The sequence below is a fragment of the Nannobrachium achirus genome, assembly GCF_963921795.1.
Source record: "Nannobrachium achirus genome assembly, chromosome: 16".
NCBI classification, from domain to species: Eukaryota; Metazoa; Chordata; class Actinopteri; order Myctophiformes; family Myctophidae; genus Nannobrachium; species Nannobrachium achirus.
The window spans coordinates 35,269,546-35,287,708 of NC_137823.1; the positions used below are offsets into that span (position 1 = coordinate 35,269,546).

General features: G+C 44.2%; 1 protein-coding gene across 1 annotated transcript in view; it reads right to left on the reverse strand.

Moving 5' to 3' along the window:
• The window catches only part of klhl29 (kelch like family member 29), a 373,908-nt gene that overhangs the window by 128,144 nt on the left and 227,601 nt on the right, over nt 1-18,163 (reverse strand). The window contains exons 6-7 of the mRNA XM_080745146.1: nt 16,447-16,585; nt 4,791-4,990 (exon numbers count right to left, since the gene is read on the reverse strand). Of these exons, the coding sequence (XP_080601272.1) occupies nt 4,791-4,990; nt 16,447-16,585 (339 nt within the window). The remainder of the gene's footprint in view (nt 1-4,790; nt 4,991-16,446; nt 16,586-18,163) is intronic.

Consider the following 18,163-nt stretch of genomic DNA (forward strand, 5'->3'; position numbering starts at 1 on the left):
TTTGGCATTGGGTGCCTGAAATGTAATGTACATTGTGACCGAACGCAGTAACTCACTCCCCACACATTATGCCCATAATCTGTCACTACATTTCCCGTGTCCCCAAAACGCTTCACAAATACATACAGTAGGCTTGTGAGCCAGGCACACATACTGTATGCATGCACGCATGCATGCACACACCACACACACTGGCCACCCTGGTTAATGACCACTCCGAGAGGTCTGATCAAACAACATGCATCAGGGGGGAAATAAAGCCAGGACTTTTATGGAGGAAGACAGAAACACCAAGGGCCCTTTTCCAAACAAATATCACTCAGTAAAGGTCACCTAACATCTCCAAAACAAAAGGCCAAATAAAAGTGGGCTTCATGCCGCATCAAAGCCTGGGTCACCGGGGAGACGAGTCTGTGTCATACTGTACCAATGCACCTTCTCTGTGATTGAAGAAGTACTCACATGTTTTGCTTAAGTAAAAGTATTAATACTGCAATGTAGATATACTCTGTTACAAATAGAAGCCTGGAGTTCAAAATGTCCTTGAGTAAATGTACAAAAGTATCTGCATCAAAATATACTTATAGTACCAAAAGTAAAAGTGCTCATTGCACAGAATGTCACATTTCACAAATTCAAAATGTATAAAATATCTTTTGAAAATAGCCGATCTACAGGCTCAGGTATTCCGGCTCAGGTATTCCGACCTGAAGATGAATTTTCTGTTTTATAAAGTGCTGGAGAGACAGAGAGACTCCTGTAACTGAAGTATTTGACGGTTCAAGTGGTTAAATGTCTGATTACTCCAACATGATGACAGTGCTGTCAAACAAGAATAAGCTGTCTAAGAATGTTTTAATCTGCAACACAATTTTATACAATATGTAGTGGGGACGCTGGGGGGTCCCTGCTTCATCTCTCTCTCAACTAAGAGGTCCTTGGCCTGAAAACGTTCAAGACCCCTGCTCTATAGCAATGAGTATTATCAGAGTATAGAGCTATTTAACACTCATTTTAACCAAAGAAAAACTTACCTTTAAGTAAGTAATGGGCCGGGCCAGCAATTTACTGGAGTGGGCGGTCCGAGCGGTTCGATTTCGAGTGCATGTAGACCTGTGTTGCATCATGTATCCCCCCTCTTTGCCCTGAATTTCCTGTCTCACTGAAGCACTCTGTATCTCTAAAGCAAAATCTGTCCCCAAAAATCTAAAATATAGAAATATTTCTAAACCAGGGAAAATATCACTTCAGTCAAGCGTCTTGACTGCAGAGCACCAAAAATAAACTGTCCGTTTGTTCCATTGAATTGTTTCCCGTTTTGCTGCTATATCGCTATGTGTTCCCGAGAGGCAGCGAGGAATGATGCACAGTAGAATGTGTTGACAGTAAGGAAGTTCTTTCTTATCAGGTCTTGTTCTCATCTACCTTGCCCGTTCTTCTCACTCAACAAAAGACACACATTGTAGGGAAGGTTTAAAACCCTGCAGTGGGACTGTAGTAAAAGTAAAAATAGCTAAATTCACCAGCCATGGAGAAACTGTATTATTAATCTTCTTAACTCTTTATCTTTTTACGGAGTGAAGGTGAGGAGTTGCATGGCAATAAGTATGTGTGTATTCCAGAGTAAAGAAACCCTGTCTTTAATGGCGAACTGACTATGAGTTGTACAGCTGAAGGGAGGATATTGGGAGGAGATTGTCGGACTTGGAAGTTGGTTTTAAAATAATTGTCAAATCCATGACCAGCTATGTCACACTAACATGTTGTGGCTATAGTCACAACCTGCATGCATACAGTAAACCACATAATCATGCCGTGGATCTGTCAGTCTTGCGACCACGGTTTTCCCGGTGACCCTGAGCGCAACGGTGGGAGTGCAGGAGTGTGAGGAACGCACCACTGACTATTGCCGATGATGGAGAGGTTATATAGCTTTATGTATGGAAAGGCACTCTTGCCGATTTCGTAAGAGACTCGTCGCCAATTGCAAGATATTTTAAAGTTATTTGAGGCCATGATGATAACCCCTTCTTCCCACTGGCTACTACTAATAAGGATTTATATTGTCTGTGTTATTGTTTACAACCACAATTATTCACGTGTGGCAAGATCACGGTTCCACTAGTTTTACTAGTAGGCTAGTGTAGGCTTAGAAGCCCTTTCAGAGGTAAATTTTATGTTTTCCATTTAATGATTTCCTTTATCCTCATCTAATCTTGCGCTAATGCACACAACTGTTTTCGGCAGGTAGGCTTTTCAGAAGTTAATTTAATGTTTTCCATTCAATGATTTCCTTTATCGTCATCTTGCGCTAATGCACACAACTGTTTTCGCCAGGTTTAAGGTCTTATTTTAGTTGTTTCTCATAATCTCGCGACCCTCCTTGCCCATCGGCCCCCACTGTTGTGCTCAGGGTCACCAGGATAACCGCGGTTGCGTCAGTCTCCCCTTACCGTTCTCCCTCCATCATACTATCCATAATGCACAAATTCCTCAACAAATAAATAAATGAAATACTAAAGTTCTAAACCAGGGGTGAATGTTGGTGAGTTGTTGTGAGTCACCAGCTGCTGAATCATTTATGTGGGGGAAAGAAAAGAATAGGAAGAAAAAAAATAGTTGATAATGATGGAAATGGGTGAATCCAAAGAGAATGATTGAAACCTGCAGTCCCAGGCCGAAGCCTTAATAAGAAATGAAATATGAAGGATGCACCAATTCACTTGTGTGACGTCTAGTTATAAAAATAACTTATGATTCCTGCTCTTCAAACTGACAGTGATTCCTCTGCACAACATTGATTAAAGGCCAGATTTTTATCTCTCTCTCTGCGCTTGGGGGGCAAAAGCCAGTAACTCACAAATAACTGCATTCTGAGGGAACAATAAAAGTGACTTCATTTTCTAAAATTCTCAGCATAAAGGCAGCAGGTAGATGGGTTGGGTTAAGTATTTGTTATTTTACCCTCAGTCTATTTGCTACAGACTTCAATCATATCTCAGACTTCAATCATAACTGACTTGGCATCAATTTCTCTTTGCTCAAGGACATACCGGTGTGCCTGTTTATCCCTCCCCACCCGCCCACCCCTCAATGTGCCGAAATGTCATGAATCTTGTCGAGGAAGAATGGTTTGACGTTTGTGTAGAAGTCAATTGTACAAATGGCTTTCTTCGTTTTCGGAGCCATAAGTCTGTATTTTTGCCTGGAGGGGAAGGAGAAGTCAAATCAATGCAAGCTGCTACCGTCTTTTCACAGAATTTCCTTGGCTCTGACCTTTTTGCTCAGAACTAGCCATTATGGCCCCATGCGTTATGGATACCCCAAACAATCGCTCTTAAATGGAATGCAAAGCCTGACATTTGCAGTCTCTTTTGGTCCCCTGGCCCCAGAAAATCTGTGACATGCCATTTGCTTTTCATTTTGACCCCTTGGTTCCCTGCCAAGACCCCCCCCCCCCACCCACACACATCTTTCACCAGTCCCATTTCACCTCACACATCCCAACTCCCAGCCAAGGGCTTTGGTGTCGTGCACCAAACAGCAGCGCCACGGGTTGTGAGCTTGTAGATTGGCTAGTTTCGATGCGCAACACCAGCATACCACTAAATACAAGTCTGCCTTCAATCATCCAAGTCTCTATCTTCCTTCCTTCCCTCCCCTGGTCTTGTCTGAGAATCAAGCCTATCTGTATTTCTCTTTTCATTCCACCGAGGTTCAAGCCAGAGGATTTGACATTTAAGTGACAATTGTTCCTTGGCCTTTTTATAAATCTGCCCTGGTGCCTGGTCTAGCCCTTGGGATAGCATCACAGGCGCTGTGCCTAGCTGAGGGAGTGAGCATGCACGATTCTCTCCCTCCCTCTCTCTCGCTCTCTCTCTCTCTCTCTCTCTCTCAGCAACAGGAGTGCCTGCTAGCTTTGGAAAGCTGACAAAAACTATATGAGCCGTGGTTTAGTGCCAGGGACCGTGAGGAAATTCAGGTTTCCGCACAAGTCGCCTTGCCTTGCAAAGCTGTGCATACTGAGGCAGCACAAGACAGCTTTTGAAGAAGCTTGGAGCCGTTGCTGCTGTGTGTATTAGGAAAAGGTCACAGGGGAACAGCTCAAGTAACGTGCACACACTACACGTACCCCTGCACTACGTGCACGCTCCAACACACACATACAGTACATGTACAGTACATGGATAAACAAACATCAACTGCACAGTATGTGTACCAACGCACAGACGCTCATGAATGCGCACACATGCGCGCGTGCGCACACACACGCACAAATGTGCGCTTTAACATGAGTAAACGTAAATATAAGTACATGGGATGGGACGATAAGCGATATTACCGTGACAAAAAACACTCACGATAATCGTATCGTGGAGATTTAATTTGTCGTGATATCGTCCTCCGTCATGCACTGGGATCAATTCACCTTTTATTTGCCGAGCTGCGTATCCGGTACCACTTAAACCCTCTATAATTGGTAAAAGGTACTTATAATATACGTACTTGATACAGTCTTTTTTTCACTCTATCAAATCTCTTCGACAAAAAATAGCCGATCTACAAGCTCACAACAACAGTTGTGAGCTTGTAGATCTGCTATTTTTTGGCAAATGTTCCGCCCCAGGATAATGGATGTTGATTATCGCGATAATATCGTAAATCACTATTTATTTTCAATGTCACAATAATCGTGATATGAAATTTTCATATCATCCCATCCCTAATAAATACTACACAAAACATTCACAGAACCAAGTGTGCTTCCTGTCCTCTGTTGGCTTCCTTACCTAGGAAAGAGACGCAGACTTTACAGAAGGTGCTGAACTGGAACTTGTTGGCCGCCTCCAGCAGCATCTTGGCGTTGGCCGAGTCGATGACCAGCGACCCGGTGTAGACGAACTCCAGCAGCTGCTCCAGCACGTCTGCGCCGATGTTGCTCATCGTCAGCTCCAGCTTCTCCCCGCTTCTCCCCGTCTCCCCCGACGACCTGGTTTGACCAATCACGGCAGAGAGAGGGGAAGTTAAGACAGATTTCCGGGGGTTGGAAGGAACATGATGTGTCTGCTGGTATGCATGTACTGTGTGTACACATTCAAAACGGGATGGGGAGACAATGCTGTAGGACTACACACGAACAGCTATAGTACAGTACAACACTCACAGTCTACCCCCCCCTTCCCACCCAGGCCCATACGAGAGGGGAGGAAGAAAATAACAGAATTGTTACACAGTAAGATAACGTAAAGCAGGAGAGGGAGAGGGAACACAACTTTGGATGTGGTTTCTATTGTTCTATGGTGGGGCTAGCAGATTTGCACTGTAAATTCGAGTGCTGCATCTGAAACAGAATATACATTGTGGACAAGGATTAGGCAAATAAAAGTTATTGCATTGCATCTTTGTAGGGCATAAAAACACTATATTACATATACATTATATATATATATATATATATATATATATATATATATATATATATATATATATATATCCAGAAGGCATGCTGTGTGTGTGTGTGTGTGTGTGTGTGTGTGTGTGTGTGTGTGTGTGTGTGTGTGTGTGTGTGTGTGTGTGTGTGTGTGTGTGTGTGTGCGCGCGCTGTGAGAGAGAGAGAGACGGAGACAGAGAGACAAAGAGAGAGGCAGTTTTCATGTATGCATAGTGTTCAGGTGGAGACGCATACATGGGTGGCTTTATAATACATCAACTAGACAACAGAAAACAAGGAGAGAAAGACAGAGACAGAGGGAAAAGAGAGAGTGCAATGCATGCAATGACAACATGACAGAGTGCTGGTTGTGGTAGTTATCCTGTGTGTAAGAGAGCTTTTGCTGTCTCTGGACCGACGATATTGCCGTCGTGCATGCTGTATCTCAGAGCTGCAACTTGACTCCGAGAGGGAGGTCTGGGACGTCTCTGGGTGGATGAAATGCAAGAGAATAGAAGTGATACGACCCATCCTAATGCACAACCTAAGATGTGCGGGTTAGGGGGACCGGAGCCTGCGTGGCAGACCTTGGTCTCCCAACATGACATCACCCGGATCGAATGGCTGAGGTTAGCTCCCATACGGGTGCCCCCCGGGGAGGCGCGAGAGCGTTAAATAACGCCTCACCACCCATGTTTAATGTCCCGTGTGAAACAATAATCCACTCAAGGGCAAAATAATGGAATCAGTGCCCCGCAGAATGGGGAGCCTCTGCTATTGTGTCTTTCCCCCTGTGGCTCCGGACATCAACATTATGAAAAGAAGCCTGCATTAAGATGGATGGAGGCTGCTCGTCTCTGCGTGTGCACGTGCACGTGCACGTGCGTGCGTGCGTGTGTGTGTGTGTGTGTGTGTGTGCGTGCGTGCGTGCGTGCGTGCGTGCGTGCGTGTGTGTGTGAGAACGGGAGCGTGTGCACGTCTCTTCCCTTTCACTGTCGGAGCCTGTTTGTTCTCCGTTAGACAATCATGACAATCAGTAAGAAGTCGGAGAGACACTGACACACAGACAGACAGACAGACGGGCGGATGGACAAGAATGATTACTGTGAACATGAAGAGAGAGAGAGAGGAGAAATAAAGAGAGATATAGGGAGGGAAGGCAGGGTGAGACGGTTCTTCCTCAGGTTGCCAGCAGCCATCCTTCTTGGGGAGGGGGTTGGGGGGACTGGGGGGGGGGCGGTTGTTCCGTGACTGTTGTTTAAATAAGAAAAAACCCTCCCCTCGCCAAAACCACCACACCTAAACAGAGCCTGTGTCATCAGTAGCCTGTGGTGTATGAACTGAGACATTAGTGGTTGTTGAGTTGAGAGATCGCACTCAGGACGGACGCCACAGGGGGGGGGAAAGGACAAAAACTAAAGAAAAATGTATTTAAAGTAAAAATGAAATAAAAATTAAAAGGAATTACAATGGTATTTGTCTCTGGATGGACATTGGCTGGAAAAACCAAGGCGGTTATACTCTTTAATTCCTCCTGCAAAGCAAAAAGCCACATGGTGTTATTCCACCCTTTTTCCACCCAAAGCCCCGCGGTGACGAGCAGGTAGCAACACGGAGAGGAAGAAGAGAAGGGGGGAAGAAGCGAGAGAGTGTGAGAGAGGGAGGGAAGGAGAGAGAGAGGGAGAGGGAGGGAGGTTGAGAGAGGGAGAGAGAGAGGGGAAGAGTAGTCCCGGGTTAAAGCTACAGTACGTAGGGAGGGAGTTTGGAAAGACAAGAACAGAAGGGAAGATTTTAAAATATATAGAGAAAAAAAGGTAAAGAAATAAGAGAGCGAGAGAAAAATAAAAACAGAGGCATGCTCATCAACCAGGTCTATTAGTGCAATTGGAATGGGTTGGTCTGGCCGTTTGTCTTGTCGGAGCACTTTTGTTATGGAAATGACTTTCCGCATCCTCAGAGAGAGTTTTAGGAGATATTTACGCCACGTCTGATTGCAGATTCAAATTTAAATCGTGGAGCAAAAAAAAGGGGAAGTGATGATGGGAAGGCGCAAGAGAGAGAGAGGAGATAAAAGAGAGTAAAGATAAAAGATAGGTACACTCAGAGGAATAAATGTGTTTGTGAAAAATGCACCACTTATTGAAAAGGGAAAGTCGTGAAATGATCTGTGTCAGTGGAGGCGAGTGCATATACGCGGGGGCCATGGCTGAGAGAGGAGGGTGGGGATCGGGGGGATACGGAGCACCCGCGGATTCCTAATGCATCCCTTCAAACTAACAAAGCTTTACCGGAGGAACACATTTATCTTCTTTTTACAAAGCCGTTTATTCTGTTGAACGCCATGCGTACACGACTAGAGAGGCTTACTCAGATGCTACGCTCTTTTTTCTTCTTCTGTCAGCAGGAAAAGTAAGGGAAAGCGAGATAATGTGGCTCAGTGCACCAATGAATGTTCCGTTTTGTTTTGTGGGCTTCCTGGTGTTGTGGCGCTACTGCATTACATATCGTCACTGTCGGGCAGAAACCCTGTATCTCCAAGTCTCACATTTGTAGGTTTTTTGTAAAGTAAACCCTGCTTCATCACACAAGACTGTCGCACAAAACTAGTGAAAATAGCCGATCTACAAGCACACAACGCCTCGCGGTGCGAGGCGTTGTGTGCTTGTAGATTGGCTATTTTCACTAATTTAAATCATTTTTAAATGATATGATACAATGATAAATACAATGATAAATACAAAATGGTTTGGACATACAAGGTTTCCACCCGACAGTGACGATATGTGACACTATATCAGGGGAATCCATCTGTTGTAGTGGCCCCTCTCCACTGGTTTTCCAGTGGGACCAAAAGTGTCGCACTGAATATGAAGTCAGGGACAGCGTACAGGGACGGCATACTATAAAACGCAGTGTTCCTCTCTCTGTTGAATGACCCTCTGTCAGACTGTCTGTACACTGCAGAATCAGTGATCCAGAGAGCGTGGATCAGGACCCAAAAGCAGGCCTCCGGGTACTTTTGGGTCCTAGGCCGTTACTCTGAGGAACACCGATTCTATTTGCATCCTGGCTCGTAACAAAAGGGACAAAGAGAAACAGGTCGAGGGGGTGATTACTGGATCCCTCCCTGGGTGCAGATCAAGGGTTTCCATGGAATACGACTGTGGACTGCCATTATATTATACAATAATTATGCCTGCTATTATTGTTATTGTCAATACAGTCGATACTACTGACTGTTGTTGCTGTTGCTTGAATTTCTCTCTCTGTCTGTCTGTCTGTCTGTCTGTCTGTCTGTCTGTCTCTCTCTCTCTCTCTCTGTCTCTCTCTCTCTCTCTCTCATGGTCAAGGCAGATGGCCACCCTAGAGCCTGGTTCTGCCTGAGGTTTGTTCCCATTAAAGGCTTGTTTTTCCTTTGAAAAAATGCTTGATCAGATCTCTGATCTATATGTAAAGTGTCCTGAGACAACTTGTTGTGATTTGGTATTGTAATAAAATGTATTTGAAATTGAATTGAATTAAACAAGTGGAAAGGGCAGTGTACTACTCCAGCTTTATTTTTGACACAATTGAGTACAGAGAATCAGTGAGGCTGAAAGGGAGACTGAACAAAAGAGGAAGGCACTGATGGGTTTCGATTTGTTTAGTGAACTAATCTTCAAACCACTCTACGCTTAAAGCCCCTTTTCCACTTGGTGCTAAAACGATAAAGATAACAATACAAATATCGTTTTCAATTGAGGTGGATGGCAGCGTCCACACCACAACAATAAAGCAGTCATAATTGATGTGAACGCCGACGTATCGTTATCTTTATCGCGTCCGGTGGGAAAGAAGCATAATGAGGAAGCAATTTTCTTCTTGCACAATATCTGGTCATTACGTCTCTCAAACGGCTCCTTTTGCGACAATTTTACCGTGCCATGATGAGTATATAAACAACTCATCGGTAAGATATCCCAGGACTAAACCCTAGGGTGCCAATTCTGCCGAACCTACGTCCAGAAGGTCTGAATCAGTGGTTCTCAGCGACCTATGAGCTGGGGCCCACCGGTGGGCTGTGAGGACATTGCAAGTGGCCCTCAAATAACTGGGCCATCAAATAAGATGCTAGAATGATTATAGTATCTTTTTTTTATTATTAATAAAAAGACATTTCAGAAATTATGACACTGCTAAATAGGAACATAAAGTATATTAGTTCTATTGATCCAAGCCAGAACGCAATCAATTGATTGATCATAACATGCTACAAATATTTAAACCCATCTGACCACTTAACTAAACTACAGTATACTGAATGAAGCAGAAGTGAGAGCGGGGATGGATGGGCAGGGGTGTGTGTGTGTGTGTGCGTGCTCGGGAGAACAATGCGGTAGTAAGGGCTCAGCTGGAGTATTCGTTCAGGCCCGACAACATAATGGGCTTTAACACAGCTCTCTGGCTCTCTTTGAGTCATAACACACTGTACGACTTTCAGGCAAGGGGAGGGAGAGACCAGGGGCGTCACAAGGGGGGGAAAAGTGGGACTGAGTTACTAGGGCCCAAGGTGGAGGGGCCTAGCAGATCTACAAGCTCAAAGCGCGCTTTGTAGATCTGCCATTTTTGAAAAGTCGTGAAAATGTGTTCAAATCTTTGAATATATGTATTTTTTAAGCGAACATTTGTAACTCAAATTTTGCTTCTGGGGGATCCCTGGAACTAAATATTTTGAGATGGGGGTCCGTGGCCAAATACATATAATTTATTTGACTAGAAACATTAGAAGGATTTGAAATATTCAAAGACTTGCACAAAGTTTTAAAGATTTTTCAAAAATAGCAGATCTACAAGCTCGCAGTGCGGCACTGTGAGATTGTATATCTGCTATTTTTCAATAGTTAAAGCACAAAGTTCATTGGGGGCCCACTGTGAATCTTTGTACCCAGGGCCCAGAATTTGGAGCGACACCCCTGGGAGAGACACAGAGAGAGAGAGAGAGAGAGAGAGAGAGAGAGAGAGAGAGAGAGAGAGAGAGTGAGAGAGAGAGAGAGAGAGAGAAGAGAGTGCGGGAGTGGAGTTGGAGAGAGAGAGAAACAAATGGCATAAACGCACGCGTCAGGAGTGCAAGAAAAGAAGATTTACTGGGGCACGGACGAGATGTAGCGGCCGTAAATTAGGGGAGGTGTGGAGCATGCTTATTGAAAAATCCTGAAGGGGGTAGAACGGCATTACCGGAGATGATCTGTCTCACTGCAGCAAAGGGAGAAGCTAAATCGTTTCTTTTATTTATTTATTTTATTTTTTGGTTTGGGGTAGGGGGCAAGAAGAACGTGCTTGCACATTCTGCAGCGGTATTACATTGTTCAAGTATCGCAGAGAGAGATGGCAGGTTACTGTGTACGGGATGCACTACAGTATGGAGGAGGGGGTCCATGAACTGCAGGCCACATACATATAACGTCGTTGTCGGGTGGAAACCTCGTATCTCCAAGTTTCAAATTTGTATGTTCTTTCGCAAAGTAAAGCCCTGCTTCATCAGACAAGGCCGTCACACAAAAGTAGTGAAAACAGCAGATCTACAAGCACACAATGCCTCGCGGTGCGAGGCGTTGTGTGCTTGTAGATCGGCTGTTTTCACTAGTTTAAATCATTTTTAAAATGATAAATGCAAAACGAACGGTTTTGGACATACAAGGTCTTCATCGGACAACGACGATAAGGAACAAAGAGGAGAAGAGAGAGAGGGAGAGAGAGGGGGGGGGGGGAGAGAGATAGAGAGAGAAAGAGAGAGAGAGAGAGAGAGAGAGATATTGGGTGTTATAATTGCCTCGTTTCTGAAACACAATCATTTTGTCCTAAAAAGGTTTGGAACCGTTACATTGTCATAAGGCAGATGCAATTTTGGATATGAGCATCTCATTGAATATGCAGTCTCTGTCGGGGGTTTGGGTTATCTCAAATTGGTGCTGGCTCTCATGTTACTGCCATTTACTGGGGGGAAAAATAGTACACAACAAGTAGTACTCATTAAAGTCTGGGGTTAAATGTCAATGCCATGTTAAAAGTCGATGAATATTAAAATCAGGAGATATATATCTATATATATATATATTTATTACCGTGTTAAAACAGATAACTACCAAATTGAAGATTTGCCTTTCACGGTGCAAACATGTATGTACATCATTACGTTTCCATTAAATGAATGGCCAGTTGGGCTCAAGTGCTAATTAAACTTTCATTTTATTTTTTATAACCGAGTCATCTAGTTGTGTGTGTGTGTGTGTGTGTGTGTGTGTGTGTGTGTGTGTGTGTGTGTGTGTGTGTGTGTGTGTGTGTGTGTGTGCATGGTCCGGGGGAGAGGAGCTGCACTCTCTCACCCTATAATATTACATCTGTACTTTCTCCCTGACTGATGGCATTCTGCCTGGGTAACACACAAGAATTATGGCCCCCATGTCATTTTAACCCATACCCCCACGCACGCACGCACACACACACACACAGTATGCCCATAGAGACTTTGGCATGCAGGCGCACACACACACACACACACACACACACACACACACACACACACACACACACACACACACACACACACACACACACACACACACACACACACACACACACACACACACATTCATACATACATACACACACAGTCAGGCATATGTGCATTGCTTTTCAAGCACACGTGTGTACAGCAACTCAAGTTTTATGAGGAGCTGACGTGCGCTGTGGGGCAGCAGCGTGGACGTCCTGGAGAGCCACGAGGCCTGGACACAGCGAGAGCACCCCAGGGGGACACACAGCAACATTTAGAGCGTTTGTTTTATCTTCAAAGTAGGGCATTAACGAAAAATTTGACAAGTCGACTTCATTACACAAGTCGACTCCCACCAGAGAAAGTCGAAAGTCGAAGTTGAAAAAAAAAAAAACTTTCTATTGTGAAAATAGCAGATCTACATGCTCACAACGCCTCGCAGCATGTAGATCGGCTATTTTCACAATTTCTGCCTCTATATATTTGACAATTTGGCCAATGTTTAATTTGTCATTTTAGAGGTAAGATTAAAAAAATACCTTTATATAATTAGCACTTTAGAAAAAAAGTGAAGATACCCTCTATACACTTAAACTTTATGTTGGTTTGTTTACAGTTGAGTAAGAAAACAATGTTTCACATCAAGTTAATCATCTGGGGACTTCAACTCAACTTTTTACTGAGTCGAGTCAACTTGCAAAAATCACAAGTCGTTAAAATGCCCTACTTCAAAGTCTACACATGGACACTAATGTGCCCTTTACGGGGTCCATTTGTGCACTCTGTCTGGATTTCAGGGTTGCGGGACGCGCCTCTTTCTCCCTTTCGTGCGACCTCGTAAAGACCTGAGCGGGGGGCGCAGGGGGTCATGTGTGGCATCAGCATAATTCCACATGAACTGAAGGCTGACCTGAGCGGCTCTGTGAGGCCATAACTCAGTGACAGACAGCTCCCTGGCTCCCTCTGATCTGAGCTGACCCAGGCAGTGAACCGTCCGCCTGGCTGGGCACGACGCCTCAGAGAGCACCGTCCAAAGTGTCTCGCCTGCCCGCCCGTATTCATGTGTTTATTTTTAGTCCGTTGTCGCTTTATTTAGATGGGATATTTCAGGGTGCTCGGGTGCCGCAGGGGTAAAGTACCGTTTCACCGCCGTGGACACTAGGGGTTCGACTCCGGTTTGGCCGAGTGTCTATTCTATACGAACACAATTGGCCAGTGTTCGGGGGCAGGCAAGCTGGGTGGGGAGGCTGATATTTATCACCGTACATACTCCTCCGGGACCCCTAGGGGGTCCTCAGAGTTACTACAGGGGGTCCTCCAAATCTTGGTGTGATAGAAACTTGTTTTTTTCCCCCTTTTTTATATTAACCACTTGAACCCTAGCTTAGAACTTTAGCCAAAAATAGCAGATCTACAAGCTCATTAACATGAATCCAAAATATACCGATGATCGTGCTGTCAAACAATGAAACTATATGGAATATATGAAAAGGTTGTGGGGGTCCCTGCTTCATCTCTCTCTCAACTAAGGGGTCCTTGGCCTGAAAACATTGAAGACCCCTGGTATACCGGTATATGGTACAGAAGGTATAGGACAGGAGTCACTATGAACTCCTCACTGGCAAATGAGCCAGTAAGGTTAAAAAAAAAAGGTGTGGGGAGGGTTAATTGCCTAAGCGACTAAACTGGGTAAGAAATAATTGGTTACTCTAGATGGGAGAGTAGAGAGAGATACGTACTGAGGGCAGAAAGGGGAAGCACATGCAACACGCGTCTCCTGCCAGAATCAAACCACTCTATTCTCTGCCTCTTGTTATGTGCTTTTCCTACATCTTGCCTTTTGTTCTTCTCTCCCTTGATTGTTCCTCATTTCCCTCCCATGCTGACCTTTCAGAGCCATCCTCTCCATGTTGGAGTTCGGCTGAGTGTTGTGTTTGCTAAGAGAAGCCAAGGTGCCGCATGCCTCGTAAAAACACACAACATTTATTGCGAAGGGTGTCATGTTTGCACCACGCAAAGACAGATGATCAAGAATTCATTATGTCAAAATGTTGATGCCTATTACAATTAGCAATCAGTGCATTGGATATCCTCAGAAGTGTGATCTTCGATGAGAACATGTATTTTTGGGGGCTAATCTTCTGAAGAAATGGCCATGTTCTGACAATACGTCAAGTAGCATTACAATTAATTTACCAGTTAATTGGAATTTGCTCTATTAAGCTCTCAAATTAAACGAGTACAATCTATGAATGTAGGCAGCAGCGGGCATGGAGATGAGCTTGATGAAATTCAGCCCATTCCTCTGAGGGCCATGTGTCTTCCTGCAGTATGGTGCCTTATCTTTATGCATAATGCACCTGCAGCTGCAGCTCGGATAAGACGCAGAGACGAAACAGTCCCGTGGACAGCTTGACCAGCATGGGGTCTCCATCTCTCTCCACAGTGACAAAAGTCTCCCAGGAGGCTACTGTGGTACTGTCAAGGTCATGGGATGATTCCATTTCTCTTTTTCATTCTAATGGTCCGCTTGTGTCTGTGAGCGTGCGTTTGAGCATGCACGGCCGCATGTGTGTAGTCGTGCAGTATGCCATGGAGATGAGTGCATCTTATCATCAATATGAGCACGACTCCAACTTATTTGAATATTTTCTTACCGGGTGGACGGTCTAGAAACAGTATTTTACAAGTCAAAGGAATTGCCAGTACTCACAGAAAGGGTCCTTCAGGTACTTTCTATTTAATGGGCACGGGCAGCTAACAAATCAACGCACGCATTTTAGGACAAAGCCTTCTTCAATGGAATGTTAAGTACACAAGGAAAATCATCTAGTTCTTTTTTACAAGTTTGATCTTGTACCTACATGTGCAGTTCAATATGCCTCACCTATGGACCGCAGCAAAGGTGTATAGTGACTCTATACCACATACCTTGACTGTTAGCTGACCATGCCTATTAAATTACTGTAAGTACCCTTTGCGTGTGTAGTGGTAATTCGTTTGACTGCATCTCAGTTTAGACTTGCTGATAGGCTATGCCTTTACTTTCGTTGCTCTCTCTCTCTCTCTCTCTCTCTGGTATCTCAACTCTCTTGTTCGTCAACCCCACTGAGTAGGATCGAGTGTATCGGTGAAGAGTGCCGTCCGGCTGCCTCTCCTACAGTTCATAGCAGATAAGCAGCGTGGCACTTCCCTCCGGGGATCAATAAAGGTTTATCTTATCTTATCTTATCTCTCTGATGAGCGCGCCATGGAGGCCGCGTGGCTGTGAGGCAAAGTGCCACAATTCTCAGAGGCCTTACACAGCTACAGTACCGCTAGTGATTCTCTCTCTCGCCTGTCTGTCAGCGTGCTCCTAGATCAATCAAGCTGAATACACCTGCAAGGCTCTGAAACAGGGAAGAAGACGTTAGGGATTAATTATTCCTTCTTCCCAGCAGCAGGATATATATAGTCACAGATGTGCGTGCCCACACATATCGGAGTGACCCTTATGGATAACTGTGCCCAGCTGCCCCACAGCCACACACACACATGAAGGTGTATAGTGTACACACACATACACATATGCATGCACGTGTACTGTACATGCACATACACAGACAGACAGACAAAACACACACGCACGCACACGCACACGCACACGCACACACACACACACACACACACACACACACACACGCACACACACATCCATGAAGAGAAAACAGTGTGCAGAACAGACTATTAGGGAGATATGCTTGGACTGCAGATCAGATCAGACATTAGTGAAGGTTGCCACTAAGCTGTGGTTCTTTAAAGCTAAACTTAGAAGTGCATTTTCTTTGTCTCTTGTTTAAATCCCTGAATCTTCCACATCTTTTTCATTTCACTAACTCTACTTATTAGCAGATGAAAGACATTAAGTTTTCACCAAAAATAAAGAGGAAAAACAAGTAGCTTGAGGGTAACAGAAGAGACATCATGGCCTTTGTCAAATCACCTCCCAAAGTGCAGAATGTGGATTTCTTTTTTGGTGAGTTTAAATTGAACAAAAAAATGTAACACAAAATAAATAAATAAAAACAATCCCCAGTCATGGAACGTGTGTGCGCTGTTCATTAAAAATGGAAATGCGGGTTAATTCGCTCTACATGGGGAGGAAAGATAAAGACGAGGAAGTTGACCTTTTCTTGTTTCATGTTCTCGTACTGTAGCGTGTTTTTGCGATATAGATACATTCAATTTGAGGCGGGATCAGGAGGGAGGAAGGAAGGAAGGAATGGCTGCTGGCACCTTTGCTAGGAACCAAAAAAGTCTTCACATACCTGCAAGAGAGAGAAGGGGGGGAGGGAAAGAAAATTAAAGAAAAAAAAACAAAGGAAAGGGGGGAAAAAACAAAGGAATAAGAAAAGAGAAGAAAGAGAAGCAACACAAATGCGCCCTACAAAAAGAACAGATTGGATCAACAGCTGGTGGGAGGAGAAGAGTTGAGAAGGCAAACCTTTTCACCAGGTCCTTGAAATACAAGCTGCAGGAAGCTAGAACATTTTGGTGCACTTCAAACTCTTTCCCTTCAACAATAATTTTCAGGTCTGTAAAGTCTTTCGCTCTGCGCTGCAGGTTGAGCTCCTTCAACATCTCTGTAGAGGAAGAAAACAACAACAAACAAAAAAGAAAGAAAGAAAGACAAAGCCATATTTTGTTTTAGAATGTGGAATTCTATTATCTCTCTCTCTCACTCTCTCTCTCGCACTCGCTCATCCTTTCGTTCTTCTGTACAGTACGCACAGTAGCAATGTGACAAGGAACAACATGGAAAAAAACGTAATGGCAGAAAAATGTGCAAATTTACAAAGAACACATTGCTGACGGTATTTTTTTTATCATAACAATATTATTTGTTGTACTGTATGTCAGCGGGGAAACAGTAATGAAACAGTTGATCATCAACAGTCAACAACCAAAATTGGTGTGTGTGTGTGTGTGTGTGTGTGTGTGTGTGTGTGTGTGTGTGTGTGTGTGTGTGTGTGTGTGTGTGTGTGTGCGCGTGCGTGCGTGCGTGCGTGCGTGCGTGCGTGCACCTCCATAAAATAGGCTAATAATGACCACAAATGTTCAGTGCTGTGCTGAGGAATATTCTCTAGAACTTGTAAATTCTCCAGCCTATTGCATTTGACTTGTGCAAATTTACACTTCAGCACCAGAATATTCAACCAAAGGGAACCGCCACAATATTAATAACCGATGTGGGATGAAAACAGAGACTGCGTCAATGCGTTTTTTCATAATTCAACAGCGTTCGTTTGGTTTCCTTGCTGCTGTCCTGGCCAGGGTACAAGTCGACCTTCAAACGTCACTCAGTAGGAATACAAAAAAACAACTGCTGCTCCCCAAATCCTAAAACCCACATCACTCTGTCTCTTTCTCTTAGAAAAGTAGTTCCCTTCGTCTTTTCCTTGCTGAAGAGCAGAGGGGGAAAGAATATACATATACATTATATGCATATATAGCAAGAGAGAGACGGGAACAAAACAAAATGTGAGAAGATAATGCTTGGAGCAATCAAAGCAGTGTTTGTGTTGAAGTCCACAGTGCCCACACTGCGTTCTTTAATATGATGCCGTGGTGCGTTGTTGTTGGACCGAGCCCTAAGGTAACGCTGGGTCAGAGGCGCTTGTTTCTCTCTGTGCCTTAATGAGGCACCATGAGGGGACGCTAAGAGTGAGAAGCAGCAGGAGGCCGTCCACTCTGTTCTAAAGCCCTCAGAGCAGTACTGTGAACAGTACAGTTCTGTTAATTGCCTATTGAGAAATTTGCCACTAAAACCAAGCACCAGAAGCAAGATGGTTAATAGCAAGCTACAGGACATGAAAACCACAGCATGTGTGCTGTAGGATACTGAAAGTAACAACATACGCCTACAGAGGATGCCATGTTCACTTGAATCGAAAAGGAACTCGCCTTTGGAACACTATGCAGTTCCCCTCACTACACGATTTCGGAGGATGTGCAATTATACACACCACTTTGAGTCTTGCTAACAACAACGATAGCCTAATAATTCACAATATGTCTCACAGCTTCTTGTGTATTATTGCTTTCCTTAAACTTCAGTAAATGTACTTGGGCCACAAAACACAGACTGAATAATTCACTGATTGATTTTATCTATGGACAATCAGACAAAAGTCCAAAGGACACACACACACACACACACA